We start from the raw sequence: 26,247 nt of genomic DNA on the forward strand, positions 1-26,247 counted from the left end.
ATTTTTATGTGGTGCTAAGCATTGAACCCAGTGTCTCACACATGCTAGGCAAATGCTCTGCCACTGAGCTACAACCCCAGCCCCCAGCCTTTTTAATTTTAGTTTGAGACAGGGTTTTGCTAAGTTGCCCAGACTGACCTCTAACTTGTGATCTTCCTGTCTCAGCCTCCCAAATAGCTGGGATTACAGCACTGTATTCTGTTCTAGCTCATAAATTGCCAATGGGCAGATGTTAAATAAAGTTAAACAATATTGATACAGAACGCTGAGCAGGCTTTTGGTAAAGGCATGAGTATGGGTCAGTGAACTAGAAGAACAGACAAAATGTTTTAAATTCATTTTTATGATACTAGACTATAAACTCCGTAAGGATCGGAACCATATCTCTTTTGTTTGTCACCATATCTCAAATTACTTGGCAAACAGTAGCCAGTTCAAAAAAGGGAGAAAAAAAGCATTAAGAATATTAAAGAGTTCAACTTTGGTACTTCTCATATTGTACACAGATAAGACAATATCAAGTGACTTTTACTGTTTTCAGATGAGCTATACTTCTGAATGTGAACTTTCACCCATGAAAAATAATCTGAAAAACTCATTTGGCAATGAAGGCTTAAATTTTATATCTCAGACTCAAAATTCTAGGACTCTTTCTTACTTAAGGAAGAGTATATTTAGAAAACAGATTTAAGAGTGGTCAATTAGGGGACTGATGTCAGGTTTTCAATTTGAGTACCAACTTTAAATTATACACAAGGCATACACTATTCCTAATTTCATGCTGAAAATGTTTTTCAAGAGTGAACATTCTTTCCTTGGAGTTCTAGAAGGCATTAGAGTTTAAACTGCCTTTTCTTAAAGTAAATTCAAGAGGTAAGGTGAAATAAACCTTCAAGAAACTGCTAAACTGTTAATTGGATACTTTTTCCTTTTATTTAGTTAGGAATAGTATAATTAAAAAACTATAAATGTACTTGATTATGATGTTCTTAATTTTATATTACTAAGAAACAAGTGTGGTTGGTAGGATTGCTAACAATACAGATTTACAGACCCCATGCCCCAGAAAAGGGTAATTCAGAAAGGGCCAAAATATTAAATTTTGTAGAATACCCTAGGTTTCATAAAATCACTAGTATTGTACATCTGACAATGAGTTTGTACATTATTTTACCAAAAAATATACACTAGTGCATAGACACACAACTTTTTATTTTTTGGTGCTGGGGATCAAACACTGGGCTTCACGCATGATAATTACATTTTAAAATCAGTTCCACAGGCTTCTAAAACTTCAAATCAATTTTAAGAGTTTCTGCCTCCTCAAACTGCTACTAGGTAATTTCCTGTATATTAGCAATCTTGACACCTATGTTTATAATGATGCTCTGAGGTTAAGAACTGCAGGCTAATTTACCATGGGTAATCAGTCTCAAATCCCTTCAAGCATAAATTCTTATTAGCATTTATATGTTGTGGAATTTACAAACAGCTTCTTTTAGAGACCAGTCCCTTTGAGCCTTGGATTTTCCTATCTGAAGACCCACAATGGTTCCCAATGAGCTCTCAGTACCCGGTAAAATGCACCTGTATAATACATAAGCGTGAGAGAATGATCTTTATTTTGGGAAGACTGAAAATGACTGCCAAGAATCATAATTTGATGGCAAAGTTTGCACTTAAAATCGTGGTTTCTGTCTCCGGTTGCTTAAATCGTTTGGTTGGGAAGAAATCCTTAAGGTGTAGTTTTTAAGAGAAACCCTCTCCTTGTACATATGGGAAAAGAGACCAACAGAAACCAAATTATTTGTCCAAGGTCACGCCCAGTATCAGTGACCAAGTAAGACAAAACCCACTGGTTTTAATTTAACAGGCAAAACAACTGCAACTGTTTATATTCCCTAACTGCATCACTTCACCCTCTCTTGATTTTTAAATAAAGTCGTTTGGTATAACGGTCCTTCCCCACTTCCTTTTGCTTTAATGCCATGGGTAGCAAAACCTTGCACAACGTGTTAATGAATAACACAGAGAATCCATGTCTAACGCGGTGGCTTTCACGGGTCTTTTTCTCTGGCCAAAATTTTCTCTTGAAAGGCTCTTAATCCTCATTCCGCTGGGGGAGGAGTGGAGGGAGGTCACTGAGAGCTGACAAGTCCTTACATGTACTTGCGCGTGCCCGGGACGCAGCCTGGCGCCCAGGAGGAAACCAAGGAAGGATACGCTAGGGCGGGAGGGAAGGCAGGGGGCGGGAGAAAAGCACGGTGGTGGGAAATCCCTGTGTACAGGATCGGCCAACCCCTGGCAAAGCTGGGCAGAACCATGCGTGAATAAATCTCATTAACTGGCCAGGCAAGACACTGCAGCAGCACACAGGAGGGGGCGCGAAAGGGGAGCGCCGTGGCGGTCCTTGTATGGGCAGAAAAACGCGCTCGCGCGCCCCCGCCCCTCGCGTCTCCCTAGGGTCTCGCGCCGAGCCGCGCCGATACCTGAGAAGGGCCGGCTGCGTCCGCACCCAGCCCCGCCCGTTCCGCCGCCCGCCCTCCCGCGAGGCCGCAGCGGCACGAGATCTGCGCCGCGCCTCCCTCCTCCGGCAGGCGGGTTCTCTTACCTTGTGAAAAATCGTCTCCACGGCCCCCCACCCCCGGCCCTCCCCCTCCTTCACAGGATGTGAAATGGCGGTCGGCGAGGCGAGCGCGAGTATTGCAGCTACGGCCAATCCTGCGTAGCCGCCAAAACGGCCCCGAACATTGACGTGCCCCTCCCGCAGCCCTTCCGAGCCCATCCATGATATCGGTGCTCCTCCGCCCCTCACCCAGGTGGCCGTGCCCATAGGCCGAGTCATCGATTCCCCGCGCACCGCGCTGGCCGGGCTTCCCGCCAGCCTCCTCCCTCGCAGCGTGCCTGGGGCGGGGGAGAAAACACCTCGCCCCCCTTTGGCGTCTCGCCGGGGAGCCAGTCCTACCCCTAGCCTTTCCCGCCGCGCCCCCTCCCCCAACTACTCACAGCCCTCCCTTTGCCACCCCCCGCCCGCGACACACACACGCACACCCCTTTTCCCCTCCCCCAGTGGTTGCGTCCGTGACATCATCATCATGGCAACAAGAGCTGCAGCCTGGGACCAAGGAGCCCGTGTGATTCCCGGCGGCGGCGGCAGTGGCGGCAGCACCAGCACCGGCACCAACACCGACGGACGCGCGAGGGCTTCTCTCCTGCTGCTTCTCGCCGGGTGCTCCTGAGGAGGCGGCGGCGGCAGCAGCAGTAGTGCCTACACCGCCGCGCGCGCGCCACCGCTCTTCTCGGTGTCTGTGTGTGAGGGGAGGGGGCGCCGCCGCCGCTGCGGAGGGAGCCGCCGCCGCCGCTGCTACTGCCGCTGCCAGGTCGCCAGTGTAGGGGAGGCGGTGGCGGCGAACATGTTTTCAGTGAGGATAGTGACTGCCGACTACTACATGGCCAGCCCGCTGCAGGGACTGGATATCTGCCAATCCCCCCTCACCCAGGTCCCTGTCAAGAAGGTGCCGGTGGTGCGAGTCTTCGGAGCGACCCCGGCAGGTAAGGGAGCGGGAGCGGGAGCTGGCGGGGCGCCGTGGCCGCCCTCCCCGCCGCGCTCACGCGCGCACGCCGCCGCCACCGACCCTCTGTGGGTCGCTGCCGTGTCTTCCCTCAACACCCTCGTCTTTTCTACGGTGCGTGACAAGAGAAGCAAAAATGTGGGTCCGCGGAAGCGCTACGCCCCCCGGGCTGGGAGGCGCGCAGTGTTTACACTGCGTGCGTCTGCGGAGGGCTGAAGCCGCACTTCGGGTCACCGGCCAGGGGAACGAGTACCGCGAGCACCGCTCTTCCCCGGGAGGTTGGGCCAGGTGGCCGAGCCAGGTCTCGGTGGACGGGTTCGCGAGACCCTGCTCAGAGGTCTGTCGCAGGTGGGACCCTGATCACCCCGCTGCATCTCCCAGGTGCCCCTTTCTGGAAATGGGTTTGAGAGCAGAGGGGGAAGTGCCAGCTCTGTTGTCAGTCGCTGCTCTTCCCCTCTTCTCACCCTCGCTCTGCTCTGCCCCTTCCGGAGATGCTTTGGGCTGAATAGAGTGGCGCCTGGGGCCAGATAATCTTTCTCTTTGAAGTGACCATGTGGCTGTGCTGTGAGTGCCGGTCGTGACTGCCTAGAGTTTAATGCCTCAGCGTCTGGGGACTTGGCAGCATCCTCAGGTGCAACGCTTTCAGGAAATAGGTATCCTTGGAAGTAGGGAATGCGTGTTTATGTTGCCCAACGTGAAACATCACACCTCATGGGGTAAATTTATGAGAATCCACAACCGAACTCAGCAGCACAGACATTTTAAAATGCCCTTACGCTGAGTTGTAGAATTGCGTTTTAAATATAGGCATTAAAAAAAGAACATTTTGAAGAAGGTTTGGGATGGGAAGACAGCAGTGGCAGAAGCTACGTTCTCACAAGCTCCTACGGGGTTAGGATAATATAAATAGGATAAAGGCCAAATTTACAAAGCATTTAAAGCATTTTAAAGTTTTTTTTTTAAACATGGTTTGAACTGCTTTCATGAAATAATGAAGCTGCCTCCTGGAAAAGGGTGCTTTTACCTCTAGCTATGTATTGCCCTATGGGATTTTAGATAGCATTTCCCACTTGATGCTCCTTGCCCTAATCACCATTCATCTTATTACTACAGTCAGTTTCTGTGGACTGCCAAGATAATAGCACTTCCCCAAACACAAGCACTTATTTCAAGCAAGTATCTTTTAGTCTGAATTCTCTTTGTTAAAAATGTCAATATCGTGAGATTTTTGTAAAATATTCCTTTTTAAGTAGTGAAAGGGATTTATGAACCTTGAAAGATGGGGAATTTGAATGCTGCTAACAATTTGTAGAAAATAAAACACTGGAAACTTTGAAGGCTGGAAAATAGAGACAATAAGGTGTTTTGAAGGATAGGTTTTTCCACCGTTTTAATATAATGGTGCTGTCTTTGTTTGATTGGAATTTCAGTGTCATATACTGTTTGTTCTCACTTCAGATGCAGAAGAAGGATAAGATAGTGAAGTTGATATAGCTTTGTTCAGCCAGATTTCCAAATCGCAAAGCAACATGCTGATATGTTGTGGCATTTCTGTGCATTACTGTTTGTATAGTTTTGGTTACTTTTCTACAGTTTTTTTCTCCTCCTCCATGTAAGTCATTAAATATGTATCCCTAAGTGATTTTCAAACTGTTTTATAGGAAAGTTTTGTTTGTGGAAATAAATCAGTATAAGCCAACAGTAATTCTATTATATGAGAGAATATTCTTTAAAAATAAAAAAAAGATATATATTTTAGTGTTTCTGCATATTAAAAAAAATAAAGTATTCTATGATAAGAAATGTTTATTTCCTGAACATCTTAAACTGAATTATCAGCACCCCTCCCTTTAAAAAAAAAGCCCAAAATATTTTTTTTCATTATTACCTTGAAATGTGTAGGGTAAATGAATAAAACATTTTTGTCTACATGCTGAAAGATACAAAATACAGGGAAACTAAAACTTCAAGGTATTAAGGATTATCAAATGAATTTGCTATATAGTTCACAGGTTCAAACAAAAGTTTTTATTTCTTCAATAAGAGAAAAAAATTGAAGTCCTTTATGCATTTATAGTTTTTATAAATCCCGTTTGCAGTTTTAGCAAGTGGGATTAATCTTAATTAAACATAAAGAATAATTGCAGAATTTTCTATTTTTGAAATCTCTAGGGAAAATTAGTCCAGGCTATCTGGTAAAGTAAGATCAGTTAGCCTAGTAAAAGTCCAAATGCTACAATTTTTATGCAGATAGATTTATTATTTGAAAAAAAAAAAACAATGTTTATATCTTTACTAACAAGTAAAATAAGTTAATGAAAATTTGTAGTACATGATAAACCTATGTTCCATAAAGTGCCAAAAATATGTCTTTCATATATAGGAGTTAATTTTGGAAGTCCTTAATTCTTTATGTTGGTTTGAAGAAAAGATGTTTTTAAATTGAGTTTGCTTAACAAAAGAGATCCTGAAAAACAGCAACAGAAGACATTTTCTCTCAAATGAAATGACTGTTTCAAAATCATAAATTCTGAACTGATTGGATTAATACATTTTTACTAGTACAGTTTTCTATATTGCCTGAAAAGTATTTTTCTGCTTTAGAAAACAGTCCAGTTGACTTCTGGTTGTCCTGTGTTTTGGGGACATATTTTGAGAAATGTAAAAATAAATTAAGTATCTTGGGTTGAAAATCTTCTATATCATGAGTTGGTGAAATTTGAAAAGGTATTTTAAAAAGTGGCACATTCATTTTGAATGGTAAGTCCTGAATGACTGATTTAATCTCTTGCTGAGTGTTGATGATTGAGAGTCACTTATATTTTGTGAGTAGTAAAATTAGTTTTTTTAAAAAAGCCTCTGCTTTTCTTGAACTCATTTTAAAAATGTCTTGAATGTTGTCTTCATGTAACTGTCTTGAGCAGTATCATTTTTGGAAAAAATGGTTAGTTTTTTTTCTTTTATAAAGACATTCTTAGTAACTTGTTTTAATGGAGAGAAGCAAGGTTATGAATAAAGTGTAGGAAAAATTTTTTTTCATTTAGATCTGAATAAGGGTGTGACTGCTCAGGGAATTTGCTTCACATAAAATCCTGAGGCTTCATTGTGAGGACCTGACTCAGGTGGGCTTGAGACTTGTCCATTTTCCATATCTCAGTTTTTGCTTAGTTGCTTGATTTAACTCACTTCTTGCCAAGTTTCAATAATTCTCTCAGTTTTCTCAGCACCAGGTTAAACAGAATTATCCTTTCAAAGGGCTTCCCTGCTGAGATGCAGAGTAGGAGTAAATAGAGAGTGTGAGACGTTCACAAAGCAAGTAATTAAACCAAGTAGGCCAAACAGTCCATAGAGGGAGCTGCTTGTCTTTAAGATTATTATAAGGAATTGGTTATTCTTAAGTCTTCCTCCCATTTAATGAATATTGTGGTAGATTGTTACAAATGCTAACTTTCAAACGAAGTCAAATTTTTTAACATAAGAGATTTGTAATTCTGAAATGTTATATAGGTATATTTGAATAATATGTATATTATTTTATAAAGTTAACTATAATAAACTACCAGAATAACCTTTCTTTGGTAAATTAGTAGATTGTTAAATAAATTTGATATGAGTACAGTTTTGAAAATTAGCATTAACCAACAATTCAGATTACAAAAATTCTTCTAATCAGTCTTGTTTGTTCATGCCTTTTTATTTGCTAGATTATTTAAATATTTTACAAACATCATATCAATTTGATTATAATTATTAGATAGTCTAGGAGTACTGCAGAGATTTAGTAATATGTTACCACAAAATGGTCACTTTAATAGGTATTTGAAGTCCTAAGTGGCATATTTTATTAGTGTTTTATTTTATATTTGATTAAAATCACAATCAGTAAATTAGAGACTTTAACCTTCTTAAATCTGTGAGCAGATTAGAACTAGGTAATATGTTATTCAGTTGATTTAGTGAATACTTAAGGAGAACCTACTATGTATATTAAGTTATTTTTGGGGAGCTTTTATTAAAAATAACTTTAGCCTTCAGAAACTCACAGATGATAGACATGTAAACATAAGTTGAACATAAAATTATTTGACTATATAGTAGAAATGTAAGATATAGTGAAGACTCAAGGGAAGACATGTTCAGTGACTATCTGATAGGTGGAAAAAGGGTGTCAGGGAAGGCTTCATGAAAGAATTATGGATGAATACTTTCAAAGAATTTTAAATTTTTAATAAAGGAACAGATGCAAGGTAATTCACACACACAAAAAAAGAAACTGCTGTCTGCAGGGCAGTTTGGCAGTGTTTATCAAAACCCTCAAAATTACCTGTTTGCCCCCAAATTCTAGATTTAGGGATTTTAATGCAAGAAAATAAATCTTTTGGTAATCTGATTGTCTTAAATTCATCTACTTCTTTTCTTTATCCATTCCCACCCTAGTCTAAGCTACTAGCATTTTTGAAAGGGTTTACTACAGTAGTCTCCTAATCTTGGTTTATCCCAATCCACTCTGACCCCATCTGATCTGATTTCTACACTGTAATCAAAACGCAAATCTGATATCACCCTAATACTTTATGCTCCAGTAGCTTTCTATTATATTAGGATGTAGACAAAACTTTGTGGTGGCATCTAGCTGTCTGACTAGGTCTTGCGTAGTCTGGTCCCTACCTTTCTGTCCAGTCATGGCTTGAGCCATATTCTTCTTGCCTTGCTCTTTGTGTTCCAGCCATGTTGTCTTATTTCAGTCCCTTGTTCTTACCAAGCTCCCTCCTGTAGTGAGGGCTTTGTATCTGCTGTTCCCTCTGCCAAGAATGTTTTCCCTTTCCTTCACCTAAACTCTAATTGGTCTTTCCTCAGGGAAGCCTTCCCTATTGTAGACTCTCAAGTTCCATGGACTCTCCTTAATAGCACTTGATATGGTTGTGATTTTTTACCTGTTGGAAATGAGCATCTGTTTTTTTCAGTAGATTGTAATCTCCAGAAATGCTGGTAGTTTGTTTCATTTTGCTCACTATTACAAGTTAATACCACAGGGCTCAAAACTTGAGCATTTTCTGCAAGAACTAATTAGTAGATGTGAGTCATCACAGAGGGCAACCCCAGATATCCAACAGTTGGGAAATGGTTACATAAATCGGGCATATTATTGTGGTAGAATATGCATCTGTTGTCAGTATATTATGTGAAGAAAATCAGTTTACAAAACAGTCACTAAAAATGCAAAAAAAAAAATTCATTGAAGTATAAAGGTTGATCCTCTCTAGAAGGTGTATTTTGTGTTTTCAGATTTTCTACAGAGAAAGTGTATTGATTTTATAATTTGTAAAAAAAAAAAAAAAAACTGTATACACACAAGGTAAGAAGAAAAAAAAGCAATGGTCTCCAAAATAAATGTCAACTATCATCATGGTTGCATGATGATAGTTTTGATCTTGATTATATAAATTCAGTTTAGAAATGACAAAATGACTTTTATTAGAGCAAGCTAGTCATTTCTGATTTTGTTGTATCTAATTATATATAAAATGATTTTAATTTTATAATATTTTAGAAGTAACATGGTCTTGGTGACAATAATGAAAGGAATAAAGGCCAGAATTAACTCATATATACAAGAACTTAATATATGAAGTGAATACCACCAGTAATATGAAGTGGATACCACCTTTACCTATCAGTAGGGAAAAGAAGAACAATTTAGTAAATTTTGTTGGAATAGCCAGCTACTATTTTGAAAAGTTAAAAAGTTGACTTCCTGGCGAGTCAAAGATTTAAATGTGAAACAATGAAAAATATAGGATAATTACTTTTTATGCAATCCAGGAATGATGAATGCCTTTCAGAGTATGGAAATACTGAAGCTAGATGGTTTAATTTTATGATATAAAAATAAAATTTTGTATAGGGAAAAACCATAGTTAAAAGACCAAGACTAGTAAAACTTACTTCTACACTTCTCACAAAGGACTAATTTCTTCCTAATATATGAACAACTTCTAGCCAATAATCCAATAGAAAACATAAGCAAAGAGAATTCATTTGAAAAGATGTATACACTTATAATTAAAGATGTGAATTAAAACTACAACATACTATTTATCACCTGTAAACTAGCAAAGATTTGATTATGTAGTATAACTTGGGGAGGGTAAAAAGAAGGAAGAAAGGGGAGTGGGCATCCTCATACATTGCTGGTAGGAAATATACCTAGTGTTCTTGTTCTATGAAAAGCAATTTGAAAGCTGTTTTCAAAATTAAAAGTGTACATTTCTTTTAAATTAAAAATTCCATCTAGGATTTTAACTTCTAGATTTTCCATATGTGTCATATAAACATGTAAATCTTTGTGACAGCATTATTTTTCATTGTCAAAGATTGGAAACAAAAAATCAGTTGGAGAGTGATTACATAAATTACCATATATTTATTCAATGAAATATTAGGCCTCTCTTAAAGTGAGATAACACTGTGTGTACTGCTGTGGTTCCATGTCTAAGACCTAAGAGAAAAAAAGCAAGATGAAAGATTCCATTATGGTCTATTCAGTATGGTGCCATTTGTGTGATATATAGAGAGAGATAACAAAATTATGTGTGTATATATATATATATTTATATATATGTATGTGTACACACACACAGAGTCACACATATACAGATATCTCTGGAAAGATATGAAATTTTGGATATAGCAATTGCCTTTAGTGTTTAGAACTGGTTTACCTAGAGGACAAAAGTAGACTTTTTTTTTAGTTTTAGTGTAGTTTACAAAAGAGTGTTTGGTAATTTTTTTTTTTTTTTACTGTGTGCATTTAATATGTACCAGAGTTAGTATTTTTAAATTGTATTGTGCTAATAGGGATTGGTAAGGAAGAACAAAAAATAAAAGGCTATAATAGTTGCTGTAAACAGTCACTAAATGATTACTGCAGTGCTGTGTTTAATTTTAGATTTTGTTAAGAGTTTTCTAATTCACAGTGTTCAGATGATGTTACATGGCTCACTGGAGGGTGACCCTAGTGGATTGGGTTCTGAAGAATAGCTTCTTTGGGGTTCCTATTAACAATATGATGAATGACAACCAGCAGTTACTGCTCTTTTTGATGTTTTGAATGCATTGAAGGAGGTGCTTTACTAATTAGAATCTACCTAAGCATCCAGCCAGAGGTTGCATTTGCCTCTTGTGGAAATAAAATAGTAGAGTGGTTATTGGAGTTTGTATTCCAGGGTGCCTGAGCAGCATGCTGTTCAATTCAAGGTGCAGCCCACGGATGATGAGGATAAGGAAGGAGAAGAGGGCGCCCTTGGGGTAGGCCCAGCTCTAGGCCTGCATGTCCTCTGTTGGATCCTGCTCATTATGTGCATTGATGTACCATTTTAACTTGGTGCAAGTTAAATGTTATAATAAATAATAAATATATAATAATATATTATATAATAATAAGTTAAATGGTATATGTATGTTCTGCAAAAATAAACCATCATTGTTTTGAAATATTATTCTTATTGTGAAAACATTTGGATTTAAGCTTAGGCATGGTGGCTCACACTTGTAATCCTAGTGACTAGGGAAGATGAGGCAGGAGGATTGCAAATTCAAGTTCAAGGCCTTGTCAATTTAGTGAGACCCTGTCTCAAAATTTAAAAACAAAAAAAAATTTTTTTAAAGGCCTGGGGATTGTAGCTCAGTGGTAGAATGACCTTGGGTTCAATACCTAGCCCTGGAAAAAAAAAAGAAAAAAGAAAAAAAAATAGTTTGAATTTAAATTTCATTCATTCATTCATATTATTATGAATGTCAGCATTTTATAGGTCAGAAATATCTACCCTAATACTTTAAATTTTAACATTTCTTCTTTAAGGTGGGAGATTATGATAATTTTTTCACCAGGTATCATGTAGATGCTTCCAAATGCCCTCTTGTCCAACGTGCTGAACAAATGTTGGTTACAATGTAAAACAGGTTAAGAAACACCATACTAATCAAATCCTCTATAAAAATTTTAAAATAAAAATGAACACATGGTCGAAACATATAAATAAATCCTATATAGGCAGGCTCAAGGATTTTTCCATTGTCCTGTAATTGGTTGGTGTAGGTCTAGATTTGAAAACTGTGGATCTTGACTCTCACCTTTCACTGCCTCACACTGACTCCTCCTCACCCCATACCTAAGGAAATATTGGAGGAAGACATTGATGATAATTAAAAGACAAAAATCAACCCAGTACAGTGGAGCACACCTATAATCCCAGAGGCTCAAGTTCAAAGCCAGCCTCAGCAATTTAGTGAGGCCCTAAGCAACTTATCAGGACCCTGTCTCAAAATAAAAAAAATTTTAAAAGGGCTGGGGATGTGGCTTAGTGGTTAAGAACCTCTGGGTTTAATCACTGGTATCAAAAAAAAAAAAAAAAAAAACAAACAAACTAAAGAACCCTGGAGAAGTTATTAATAGAACTGCACATATATAGTTTAGAAATCTTCATAGGCCTCTGTGTCTAATTGTGATTAAAATATCCTTATAAAATAGATTATAGTAAGATTCATTTTGTGGATGTATTGTAGCTATATTTTTAAAGAAAAGGATAATAAAAGATATGAGGAATTGAGGATAGATGTAAACATAAATTCATGCTAAAATCGTATGCAGTTTTTTGGTTTTTTTTTTTGCTTTTAAAGAATGTACTAGACCTTTCAGGTTCCTTTGCTCTGTCTTTCATCTCATTTTTTGATTGGGTTAGAATTTATTCAGTTAAAGCTAATGTAAGTGAAAAATAATCCAGGATTAACCTTAAATAGGTTGGGTTTAAGTATAGTAGATTTCAGAGGATGTTGCCCTTGGCTGTAGTGATTTCAAAGAAATACTTAAAAACTGGTTGAGATGTGGAATATGCTGGGGTTATGTCACTTTGGTACATCGCTGACATTTTAACACCATACCAATACTAAATAAGAAAGAAAATAATGAGACGTAAGATACAGTGCACTTTGAATAAAGCAGTAAGTTAACTTGTAATTTCCAGGTAAATATTGGTAAGACAAGAATAGGTATATTAGGTGATTAGAAAGAAATCCACTGTTTACACATGATGTGGATTTATTTTTCAGATCAAAGAAAATTTTCAGCAAAACTAAGATTCTCTTAATGACAGTCTCTTTAACTTTTGGGTGCCCCCCCCCCCCCCATTTTCTTAGAAGTTTTCCAGATGAATTTCTGTGTTTTTCCTAGTTCTCTGCAAATTTTTAAATATTTCATCTTAAAAATAAAATGTATTTTGTTGCTTAATTAGTATTAGCAAACTGGACTGTTTTCTGCAGCAGAAATTGAATATATGCCTAGTAAAGTAAATTCTAAGAACAATGGTAGTAACTGTCAATAGGAAAACAATATATATTTATATATCTATAAATATATACATATGCCAGTTCTTTTTTTTTTTTTTTTTTTTTAAGATAATTTTGGGAAATACTAAGAATTTGAGGTCAGTGACCTTGGGGGCAGTAACTTAATTTCCTTTGGGTTCAGAGAGCATTTACTATGTGAACAACTCAAATAAAAGAAAACGTATTACCTCAAAAATGCTTTGTCAAATATATAACAGTTTATAAAAGTTTTCTATTTTTCTTCTACTTGTTACATTTACCAAAGAACTATAGCAAGAAATATTTTATTTTGCATATAATATTTACACTTCAAAGTAATTTATATATTAAATTAGGTTTTGTCTGAGTTGTGAAGTGAAAGCCTTTGTAAGAATACATGTTGATGTGTGAAAGAATGTGAAGTTAAAACATGTTGGCATACTCCTAGTTTCTCAGAACAAGAAAATGACTAATCTAAATTTCATTTCAGAATAAAAACCAAGACAAGCCACATAAAAGCAACCTAAAAATTAAACTGTCATCATATTATTTGTTTTAAAACTATGGAATAATATATCTGAGGAAGATTTCTCTCAAAATTGTTTTTCTCAATTTCAAGTAAGTAATTTATTTTGGTTAATATATTGGGGATGAGGGGGGTGGGGTGATCCTTGGCATTCAAGTTGGTAAATCCTACTCATCTATAAAGTGACAACTTAGATATCGAACTCTTTAAAGCCTGTGTCTTCTTTCCCTCTCCCAAAAGATTATCATCTGAATGGTTTTCTAACTCCTACCTCCCTTCCACGTTGCTATTAAATGATTATCCTGAATATTGTCTGTCCATAGTCCTCATAAGCATCCATCCCACTGCCTTCTATTGCTGAGTGACCTGGGAAAGTTATTTTACTTCTGTATGCCTTAATTTCCTCCTCTGTAAAATGAGTTTTAATGATTTTTTTTCCCCCACTGGATTTTTATAATTGAGAAAGGTAATCAGCAAACGCCTGGTATATATAGTAACTTAAATGTTACTTTTTTATCCTCTCCAGAATCTGCTACATTACCTCATATGTACTAAGTGTTCTTTAAAATGTTCAAGTTCAATTGAAATGAAAAGTGAACTTTTTGTAGTGTTTATTTATTCCTCACATAAGTACAAACTAAAACATTTACATTGTGGGGTAAGGATTTTTATAGTTGGACAATGACTTATATATCTACAGTGTAAGTAATTACCTATTTAAAACACTGTTTCAGAAATTAACTTTATAAGTACCTCATTCAGGCCCCCAGCTTTTTAAAACTCTTGATATTTCATGTATAGGCAGAGAAGTGTCCAAGTTTGAGTTCCCTTGAAAAAGAACAGTGTTAAACCATTCATCAGAAATAACCATAGTTTTCCATTTTTGTAGTTTAGATAATATGTTTCTTCTAAAAAGAACCTTATTTTTCAAATTGATTAATAGCGCCTTATTTGAAAATGATGGTAGAACATGTTGAATGTGTGTGTGCCAGATCCAACAGTAGAGGTGACATGTCAGTAGGGACTTAATTGTTCTCTTGTTTTTATCTTTGGAAATTTATGATACACACAAAATTGAAGCCTTTTGTTTTTAAACCTTGTAGGGTTGTGGGTTATAGGTCAAATGATTCATCATAGCCTAGAGCCTCAACTGTTTTCACCATATTTTTTCTCTATATGTTCCCAAGTTTTGTTTTGTTTTGCTTTTTAATGACATTATCTTTTAATGTCTTTTCATGAAGTCAAAGATTTCCAAAGATTTGATGTATCAGACCTTGATTGATGCTTAGGGCTTTTTAAATAGAAACCATAAGCTGGGTGTGGTGGCACATGCATATAATACCAGTGACTGGGGAGGTTGAGGCAGGAGGATTAAACATTCAAGGTCAACCTCAGCAACCTAGTGAGACCCTGCCTCAAAATAAAAAAATAAAAAGGACTGGAAATGTAGTTCAGTGATTGAGTGACCCTGGGATGAATCCCCAGTACTGCTAAATAAATAGCTAATATATGGCATTTTTATTGTGTGCCATTTTCTAAGTGACTTAATGTTCAGAACAGCTCCATGAAGTAGATACTATATATTCCCATTTTACACTTGAGGAAATAAGGCATGGAGAGGTTGATTAACTTTCTTCTAAGTTATTAGCGTAATGTTTACCTCATAGCATAAGAGAATTAAGTGAGAGAACATGTATTAGGTCTACCCATCTTAACAGGAGGAGCAGAGAAGCAAAATCTGAGATGTGTTTCTCCTGACACTTAAATAATTCAGTAATAGTCATTGCTGAGAGGTGACAGTGACCAGAAATATATTCTTATTCACATTTGTTTTATAATAATACTCTACTACTCTTTTCTGACCCATTTTTTTCCTGAAATGGAATATTACTTTTTCCTCTCAAGTTCCTGTTCTTATTTGGACTGAATTATTTTATGCATATGTATTTACAAGGTGATTGGGGGATTTTAATTCAATCTAAAATATTTTTGTAAGTTTAGTGTAATTAAACAAGTGGTATATGAACATATAGTCAGTCTTCCATATCCACAGGTTCTATATCGAGGGAATAAAGCAACCTCAGATCGAAAGTATTTTGGAAAAGAAATTATTTCTGTGCTGAACATGTGCAGACTTATTTTTCTTGTTATTATTTCCTAAACAATAGAGTATAACAACTATTTCATAGCATTTACATCATATTAGTATTATAAGTAACCCAGAAATGATTTAAAATATATGGGAGTCTATGTATAGATTATATGGAAATAATGTGTCATTTTATATAAGTAATTCAAACATCTGTTGGGGTGGTCCTGGAACTAATCCCCCACAGATACTGAGGGGATAACTGTATTCCCATTGTGAACTTAAAAAAAAAAAAAATGAAACAGGTAAATATTTTCTTCGAATACCAGTCTTATTCTCCTTTCCAGTTTTATCAATTTTTGCTGTAAGCAAACCTTCCCGAAACTTAGTGCTATAAAGTAATAGTCATTTGTTAGCCTGTGATTCTGGACTGGACTCAGAGCATTCTGCTAATGATTCTGTCTGGGACTGTTTATGTGGCAGCATTCAATTGATAGGGCAACTGAGTGGTAACGATTGGTCTAGGATAATTTGACTCATAGATCTAGAATTTGGTGGCTGTTGACTGGGATGATAGAGGGCCATGTGTCTCCAGCAGGCTAGCTGTGGCTCCTTCACTGGAGGCATTATTAGGGTTATAGGAGTAGCAAGCCCCATATATTTTTCTGTTGTTCCATGGGCCAAAGCAAATTACATGCACAACACAGAGTTGGTATGGGAGGGTTTTCCTAAGGGTGTGTGACTAATTAGGGGGATATTACTGCAGCCATCTATTATACTAGTGTTGCCAGCTGACTCATTTTTCAGGAAGCATTTGCCAGTGTTACATTGCCCTCCTAAATGAGCAGCACCTGCCCCACCCTGTGGTGCCAAGGATTGAATCCAGGCCCTTGCACACTAGGCAAACAACTCTACTATTGAGCTGTACTGATAGCTAGTAGTGTTTAAGTAAATAGTTTATTCAGTGAGTCAGATAAATTTAGTTAATCCATGTTCTTTCTTGTTTTTATTTCATTCTCATCATCCTTCCACATCATTCCTGGTCCAATTCACTCTGCAAATATTTACTGAGTACCCACTAAGTGCACACACAATAAGGTGAGCAGCAGATGGAGCAAGACTTGTGTTCATCATCAGTGTTTCTTCTGCTTCATTATGTAAACAAAATTTTGTAAAAGTAGATTATTATAGCAGTTTTTTGAAAATGACCAGCAACCCACACTAGTCTGATTATATCTTGTATGCTACATTTTATACAGAATTCTTCAAATGACAAAAACTGTTAATACAGAGGTTATTTTAATCTGTACTCCCACCAGAAGTATGAGACTTTCCATGTGTTCAAGATTATGTTCTAAAATGTTTTGATCAGTGCCAATCAAATAAGTAAAAACATGGATTTTGGTGTAGTTAAAATTTGCATTTCTTTCATTATAAGTGAGTTTGTCTTTCCATATGCTTGAGTGGCATTTATAGTTCTTTTTCATTATACTAGTTGCTTATTATCTTTTACACATTTTCCTGCTGAGTGTCTTGGTCTTTGCTTGTTGAACTCTTCATATATTAGAAAAGTTGGTTTCTGTCAGTGAATTGAGTTGTAAATGCTTTTCCCAGTTTGTTGTTCTTGTGATACATACATACCTTTTATTTAAATAGTGTTTTTTCACTTTTAAAAATATTTTTATACAGCTTTAAAATCACATTAAGATAAAGTTATATTTAAGTACTAGACATGAGAATGGAAGGAAAAGATCCTGGCCTGATCACATCCTGTTTAAAGAGTTTACCTTTTAAAACTCTGTGACTTAAAATGAGAAGTTTTAAAGGATCCTGTCTTTGATTTATTTTTTCCTCTTCTAGATTCGTTTCTATCATGAGACTATTCCTTTTCCTGTGCAGCAGAAGTGGAACCATCCTTTGGAGGCCTATTTGTAGATGATCAGATTTTGTAGCACAGGTGTAAAATACTTTGTATCAATTAGAATAAATTATTAATAATGTTGCTTTGAGTCTTGTCTATTGTTGACTTTGTGTGTGTATGTTCGTTATGCGTTTAACACATACAAATACAGTATTAATGTTTTAAGCAGTGCACTGTATATAATGCTTTATCTGTTTACTAGCCTTTACCTGACCAATCACATGGCTATATGACAGTGGCTAGATTAACTTAGTTACATCACATAAAAGAAAGATAAAATGCAGCCCTTTTTTTGAGCAGCATTAATGCTACTCACTACTCAAATAATGTTTAGATTTTTGATATTTTGTGGCTCTAGGAAGAAGGTAGCCAGAGGCACCTATTGCCACTTACGCAGTATCAAACATTATGAAATATACTAACTTTCTCCCTTAATTTCTGTATAAAAAAGGGATTAAAACTGTAATACTGGACACGTTAGCATGTTTTGAGTAATTCAGTACAGTTTTAAACATTTTTGGAGTTGCTAAACCCTTTTTCCATATGCAGTCTTACCTAGCAGCATCAAAACCAGCTAATAAGGAGTCCAAGTGATTTGGCAGGACATGATTGAAAGCCAGTTTTTGTTGTTTTACATAGTTTTTGTTTTTAAGTTGTAGGTAGACACAATGCTTTTACTTATTTGAATGTATGTATGTATGTATGTATGTGATCCTGCGGATTGAACCCAGTGCCTTATGTTTCTAGGCAAGCACTCTACCACTGAGCCACAACCTGAACCCTACCTAATTTTTAATTTTTCAAAGTTACTGAAGTAATTATTAGGATGTGTTATATCATTAATACTTTAATGATATTTCACTGACAATTGAAATTTTCCATTTGATACTGTCATGAACATAACTGTTATTTTCTTGATTAATCCTTTAAAACAATTTTAAACATGTCTAATGTTGTAATCTATCTCCTAATTATACATTTAATATGTATAGTAATTTTCCTTTCTGAAAAGCTGGTATTAAACTGAGGGGACATCTTATAAAAGAAGACTTCTTAAAGAAAATATGACATTTCCTAATTTGTTTTCAAACTCTCTATACTTTTATCAGTCTATCATGGAATGAGTTTGTTTCCCCCTTCTGTTTTGTTCATTTTTGCCTTGCTTTTCTCAATTGTTTTAACCTCTGTGGATTTTAACTTTCATAACTAGTATTTCAGCAGTGTGTTCAAACTGCTGAAGAATGAAGTTTCTCTGATGTTTTAAAGCCCTTTAAAATGGATTACTAGAAAAAAGAAATGAGAAATTAAAAATACCAAGCAAAAAATACAAGCTCCATTTATAATATTCTTGTATTAGCTGGGTGTGGTGGCGCCTGCCTATGATTCCAGCAACTTAGGAGGCTGAGGCAAGAGGATCACAAGTTCAACAATTTAGAGAGACCATCAGCAACTTAGCAAGACCCTATTTTAAAATAAAAAAATAAAAAGAACTGTGAGTGTTGCTCAGTGGTAAAGTGCTCTTGGGTTCAACACCCAGTTATTCCACCCCCACAAAAATTATATTTAACAGTTATAGAATTGTCCTCTTAGGTTGCTGTAAATTTCTGAATGCTGACTTCCAAGTTCTACATTTACCTTATAGATCTATAATGATTCATAGCACTCGAGTAGCATCGTAGGTACCTTTTTAATCAATTTTAAAAGATGCTTTAATTTCTCTTATATTTCTTGTTGTGTCACAATTCTTTTTACCTTATTGTTTGAGTCTTTCCATGATATCTAATATAAATCATTGCCTATCTGTGTTTAATCCTTTGATGTCACTTCATTTTTTAAAACCTATCTGAAGATCTTTTCAGTGGGGAGATTCTAAATTTGTTATAATTGATGTTTGATTTCTTTTTACTCTTTTAATTTTATACTTTTTAAATAACCTTGTTTTCTTCTTTCCTTTAGTTTTTGGATTTTGCAGCATAAACCATCTTTTGTGTTTTTTTTTTAAACCATAGCTATACAGTCATTTTTAAAAGTATGTACCCTGGAATGTAGTTATAATTATAAAATTCCTAGAATAAGACAATATATTATTTTCTTTAATGCATGTTGAGTATCCCTTATCTAAAATGCTTAGGACCACAAGTATTTCAGATTTTTTAATTTTTTCAGATTTTTGGGGAACATTTATATATGTGTGTGTGTGTGTGTGTGTGTGTGTCTTGAGTTATCTTGAAGATGGGACTCAAGTCTAAAGATAAAATTCATTTGTGTCTCATAAACACCTTAAACATATAGCTTAACGTACAGCTGTGTTTTCACTGTGACCCATCATATGAGGTTAGGTGTGAACTTGTCTAGTTAGGGTGTCATGTTAGCATTCAAAAAGTTCAGGATTTTTGAATATTTCAATTTTGAATTTTCAGAATAAGATTGCTCAACCCATATAAGAAATTTGTCTTAGTTTATTCTTTCAGCATTCCCAGTTTACCACACTAGTCTATAAGACTACTTCTAAATGTTGACTGTTTTAAATTTTATATGATCTTTTAAGAACACATTGTCTTATGTATCAAAGTAAAATAATCTGCATATTATTTGTAATAATTTGCTTATACCATACAATTTAAATCCATTTTTGAGTTTCGGTTTTGATTTTTTGGGTTGGCTCAAATAACATTTTCATGTACTATTTTTCAGGAAATTGACTGAAATTGAATATTTGGGGTACTTTTCTGAATCCTTGAATATCTGAAAATGACTTTTTGTTGCATGTGCATATTATTGACAACATGGCACAGTATGATATTTTTGTGTCCCAAGCTTTTTCCTTTATAATTCTCCAAACATTGTTCTGGTGTCTTTTAATTTTAACTGGAATAAGAAAGTTCTTTTGATGTAGGGATATAGTCTTTTTATTTTATGATAGTTTTTCTATTATACCTTTGATTATTGATTCCATTACATTTTATTGTGATTTTTTTAAAAGTAGTACCTGTTACTTATGGATTATATCACATTTTAAAAACTTTTTTATTTTTTTGCCTTCTTGGTGAACATTTTTATTTTTGTCTTCTACATTATAGTTTTCTATAATATTGATTCCAGTTTTTGCCTTCTTCAGTGTAGATTTTAATTTTGTTATTGTTTTTTACTTTTATTTATTTATTTATTTTTAGAGTTTCACTTATACCTTAGTCTGCATATATATGTATTTTTATTTCTTACAGGTATGTTTCAGTTTATCATCTTTATAAAAAATATTTCACAGAAACTTTATTTTCTTGTATCTTTTTGAGAACACACAAGAAATACTTTTTTACATTTCTTCTCTTTCCTATTACAGATTATTGCAGATTATTTTCCTTGGCATTTTAAAAAAAGGTGACTTATCTGTGCTGTTGGATGTTTGTGTAGGTCCCATTCTGTGTTATTTATGAATAAGAGACTATCTAGACCTAGTGTTTGCCAGTAGATAGGAAATGCCAAGTTTACTTGGCCATCTTCATTTTCTACTTACAGGCTGGTAGAACTGCCCTCTGATATACAGAGCTAGTGATTGTGCCTCCTTTATTTTCTTATTGTTCCTATAGCTTAATTCTCTGGCATGTAGGGGCTAATATATTCCTAGATAACCTGAGACACTTAAAAAAACAAAAATAAAAACTCTAGGCATTTCATGAAAACTACCAGATTGTGAAGGTTCTTAGGCCTGTAGGTGATTTAATATGCAATAAAAACTAATTTATTTATTTTTATGGAAACTATGACTTAATATCCCTGGATACAAGGAGAGATATATGCTGTCAATTATGTTAACATGGAGTGTTGTGTTTTTAGAAAGAGAATTCAATCTAAGGTATATAAGAAAGTAAAGGAGACTGGTTTTTATTGGAGTAGACCATATCTCTAAGGGAATAGAGTTGTGTATCTTAAATATGTTAGTGAAAAATTGGAAGAAATGTTATTCTTTATTTTGTTGTATCCCCTTCCCCAGTTTCTTTCTTAATCACAGAAGTTGGGTTGTTTCTTACAACCAATGGTGCACCATATTTAGTTGGCAGTGCTTTTTCTTAGTACTGAAGTTAGTGATGTTTTATAATCATTGACATTTTAGATCAAGGAATTATGTCAATAGGTATTTAGCTTAGTGTCCTTCTAAATTAAATACAGGATTAACGTTAGCTTTTCTCTCTTGACAATTTTGGCCTTATGTTAACTTTTTTGCTTTATTCACTTGAAAATCTGGTAAGACTGGGCACAGTGGCACATGCCTGTGATCCCAGCAGCTCTGGAGGCTAAGGCAGGAGAATTTTAAGTTGAAAGTCAGCCTCTGCAACTTGTGAGGCCTTAAGCAACTTAGTGAGACCCTATCTCAAAATAAAATATAAAAAAGGACTGGGGATGTGAAAACTTGATAAGGTAACTTGTCAGTTGTGTAACAAAGCACCATTCATTATTTATAGTAAAAATGAGTCAATGAGTAAATTACATAAAAACGGAGGGTGAACTGTAAATACTGGTAGGTGGTTATGTCTTTGAGTTTCCCTGAGTATGATAACTCTTGTAGTTGAGCAAGTTTGTTGCTAAGGCTCAGGAAGCTGTGTCTACGGGGCTGGAAAGACTGATTGCCATTTGGTGCTTCCAACCTAGAGTAGCTACTGTACCAGTCCTTGTGCTGTCATTGTCTTACATTTGACCTGTCAACTTGAGGTGGCCAAAGAGAATAGCCCCTGAATTGCCGTGAGGACTTCTGAATAACACTACCCTATTGGCATGTTGTTTCATGTTTTTATATCTCAACTAGGAAGTACAACCAGTGTCTAGTGTGCCCTTTTTGGATCACGTGTATTTCAATGTCTAATTAGGCCTAATGGTAATGTACCTATATTTCATGGTTTTCCTTCCTCCTTCTTTCCTTCCCTCCCTCCCACCCTTCCTCCGACCTTTCCTCCTTCCTTCCACTAAGGATAGAACCCAGGGCCTCAAACATGCTAGGCGAGTGGTCTATCACTGAGTTATATTCCCTAACCTTTTTATTTTTCATTTTGAGATAGGGTCTCACTAGGTTGCCCAGCCTGGCCTCCAACTTGTTATCCTCCTGCCTCAGCTTCCCAAGTAGCTGGGATTACAGGTGTGTACTATCATACCTGGTTATTTCATGGCTTTAAAAATTTACTTTTGTTTTTTAATGTTTGATGAGTAAATTGGATTTATTATGTATTCTTCATAAGAGTTTTAAATTATAAACATACTACATACTTACTTTATTAAATAATGCCAAAATGTTTTCTGAAGTGTTTCTACCAAGGTATACCCCACTAGCAGTGTATGAATTTCAGATGTTCACATCTTTACCAACATTTAGAATTGTCAGACTTTAATTCTTGCTTTAAAACATCTACTTGTAAGTTTGTGTACTTTTCTGACTAGTGGAATTGATTTTTTTCTGTATGATATCGCCTACTTGTTGAGATGAGTATTGATACCTCCAACTTTCAGGTTTATCTACTTCTCTTACCTCATATTTTGATGCTTTTGTTATATCTATACATTTTTATGCCTTCTTGATGAAATGGTATCTTTATTCCTTGTTAAGAAGATAATATTCCTTAATCTTTCATCTTCTGTGTCTATTATTATTATTATTATAGATCTTCCAGCTTTGTTTTGGTTAGTATTTACATGGTTTAGTGTATCAAGAACTGTGAAGTTAGCTTGCCATGAATTTCACAGATGCTGGCAACAGGCAGGAGAATCCATGTCTTCACTTTATTGCATATTTACTAAGGAGATGATTATAGGCAACACACTAATCTGAAGTGCTCCAAAATCTTTAAAGCATTATGTGGGTACTAGAAAAGTTTCAGATTTCAGATTTTTAAATTAGGTGTACTCAGTTTACAGATAGTAGTTAAAAAGGAATGCTGTCTTAATAGGAAAACAAGATGTATTTCTAATTTTTAAAATTTATGTCAACTAAGTTGTGTCACATTTACCAATCTTTGGAAGTCTCTGATTCAAGTGTCTGAAAAAACTTTACATTTAAAATTTCAAGCCTAATATTGTGAAATAGGTGTGGAATTTGTTCATTATAAGCATTTTTATATAGCCTCAGCTTTACCTAATGGGTTTTTTGGTCATCTTACATTATGCTCTTTCCCAGAGGGAAATGTTTTGTTTGACCAACTTTTAGTAGCTGACAGATATTGAAATGGGGGTTTCTCCAGATTGATATTAGAGAATAGCCACATAAAAAGACAGAGCCAAATGCATGGAACATTTACTTTTTGACATAAAGCCCAGTACATATAGATTCTTTTTAAAAATTGAAGTAAACTTGATCATGGGTAGTTTCTTGTTTAGTGTGTCAAAATCTCACTACATCCCCAGCACATACTTGAGGACAAAGGGTCAAGCTTCTGTTGACAACTGTGGCTCTTTCTGGCTCAGCTTTTGCAATTGTAGAATGGTAATAGGGAATCAGTTTTCCTTTAATAAAAAGGAAGACTCTTGGGCCTGGGGTTGTAGCTCAGTAATAGAGTGCTTGCCTAGCATTCATGAGGCCTTACAGTTGATCCCTTCTACCTTAAAAAAAAAAAAAGAAAGGCCAAGACTAAGTGTAATTGGAACCCTGATCTTATGTGTTCAATATGTTTACACAGGAAAAGTAAAAATGTGTAGTGTTCTTTCAACCTAACATACTTTTCTAATTATTCTTTGATACATTATAGGCCTTTAGACAATGCTTACAGTAGAAGAATTATTTCTTCATATGTAATTTGTGTGTGTGTGTTCCTGGGGATTGAATCCAGCGTTATTTTACTACTGAGAAACATCCACAGCCCCGTTTTGCTATTTTTTTTATTTTGAGGCAGCATCTCACTAAGTTACTGGCCTCCAAAATGTAATCCTGCTTTAGCCTCCTGAGTAGCTGGGATTATAGGTGTGTGCCACCACACACAGCTCTTTGTGTGTAATCTTAAACAGATGACAACCCCTTGTGTATAGATTGTGGACTTTTAAATCTATTCTCTGTTCTTTTCCATTGTTATTACTTTAACTGAGATTTACTTAATTAATTTATTTCTTTGCAAAGCTGGGGATTGAATTCAGGGCCTCCTGCATTCTAGGCACTGAACTAAACCCCCAGCCCAAGATCTCATGGTTTTGCTGAAACCATGTTAATAGCCTCCCAGTTTGTTTCCAACTTCACCTCTTCAAATTCAGCCCTTGTATTGTCATAAGAGTGGTATTTTGTAAAACTCAGTTTTCATTCAAACGTTGTCATATTAACAGTGGTACAATATAGGAATATAGATGAAAAATTACTGATTTTTACTATAAAATTAACTGAAGTTTTCAAAGATGAGGGGTGGGTTACATCTGTATGTTACATATGGTCTTTTATGCAGTCATCAAAAGTCTTGTAATAGGAAGGGGAAATATTCCTTTTTATGACTGAATAAAGAACAGATTTAAAAATAGTCTGTACAGTATGATTCTTTTTAAAAACGTGTGTAATGTAAACATGTGGACAAAATAATAAAATATACCAGAATGTATATTGTATACCAGAAGTGTTTATGTCTTGGTGGTAGAAATGAGTGATATTTTTCTTTTTTGTACATTTTCCCTGTTTTTTTATTGGTACATTATAGTAATACACAGTGGTGGAATTTGTTGTTCCATATTTGTACATGTACACAACATAACGATATAATTTGGCCAATAGCATTTCCCAGTATTTCCCCTTTTCCTCCCTTCTCCCTTCCCCAGGTCCCTTTCCTGTATTCTAGTGATCTTCCCTTTGATTTTCTTGAGATTACCCCCAGCCACTCTACCTTTCTTTTCATTTTTCCTCTCTAGCTTCCATGTATGAGAAAAAACATACAACCCTTGACTGTCTGCATTTGGCTTATTTTCCTTAATATAAAGGCCTCAAGTTTCATCCATTTTCCTGCAAGTAACAATTTCACTTTTCTTTATGACTGAATAAAGTGCCCTTGTGTATATATCCCACATTTTCTTTATCCATTCATTTGTTGATGGACACTAGGCTGGTTCCATAGTTTGTCTGTTGTGAATTGTGCTGCTATAAAATGGGTATGCATGTATCTCTATAGTATGATGACTTTAATTCTTTTGGATAAATGCTAAGGAATGGTTTAGCTGGATCATATGGTGTTTCCATTCCTAGTCTTTTGGGGAACCTCCGTAATGATTTCCATAGTAGTTGTACTAATTTGTAATCCCACCAACAGTGTAAAAGTGTTCCTTTTTCTCCACATTCCCCTCCAGCATTAATTATTGTTTGTGTTTTTGATGACTACAATTTTGACTCGGGTGAGATGAAATCTCAATTTAATTTTGATTTTCATTTCCCTAACTTTTTTGTACTTTTAAAAATATAAATATTTATTACTTTAGGACAAAAAATAGACCAGAATGTATATTCTACTGATATTATTTTTCTTCTTGAGGCCATCATTAACTTTCTCTGTTCTAGTTATTTTCCAAAATGTAGTCAGTGGACGTCTTAGAATTTAGAGTTCTCATTAAAAATATAAATTCCTAGGGTCGACCTCAGAAATAGAAAATAAAAACCTTTGGGGTTATCGTTGGAATGTGTACTTCTGATAAGTGCCACAGATGATTCTTATACCTTCTGAAGTTTAAAGGAAGATTCTGAACAATATAGGCTTTTTCATAATCGGGCACATGGCTATATTTTCAGTCTCATCTTCTACTTCCTACCCAAGCATTTGGGCCTTCAATCTGA

The 26,247-nt window shown here is 35.7% G+C and overlaps 2 protein-coding genes across 14 annotated transcripts in view; one reads left to right on the forward strand and one right to left on the reverse strand.

Annotated features, from left to right (window-relative positions):
- LOC306666871 (uncharacterized protein) overlaps nt 1–2,878 on the reverse strand; it is a 110,965-nt gene extending 108,087 nt beyond the window's left edge. For 10 of the 13 annotated variants that reach the window (XR_013765412.1, XR_013765413.1, XR_013765414.1 and 7 more), the window contains exon 1: nt 2,612–2,878. Coding sequence is in view for 6 of the 13 variants with exons in the window: in XM_079149177.1 (XP_079005303.1) it covers nt 2,612–2,845 (234 nt within the window). In the remaining 7 variants the exon portion in view is untranslated. The other 3 variants (XR_013765415.1, XR_013765419.1, XR_013765420.1) reach the window with 3 other exon arrangements.
- Nucleotides 2,879–3,413: 535 nt separating this feature from the next.
- Nucleotides 3,414–26,247, forward strand: part of REV3L (REV3 like, DNA directed polymerase zeta catalytic subunit) — a gene marked incomplete at its 5' end in the record, with an annotated part of 184,534 nt that continues 161,700 nt past the window's right edge. Inside the window, 1 exon segment of the mRNA XM_079149104.1 lies at nt 3,414–3,552. Coding sequence (XP_079005230.1) covers nt 3,414–3,552 — 139 coding nt within the window.

The sequence above is a fragment of the Sciurus vulgaris genome, assembly GCF_902686455.1.
Source record: "Sciurus vulgaris genome assembly, chromosome: 7".
In the NCBI taxonomy this organism is placed as follows: domain Eukaryota; kingdom Metazoa; phylum Chordata; class Mammalia; order Rodentia; family Sciuridae; genus Sciurus; species Sciurus vulgaris.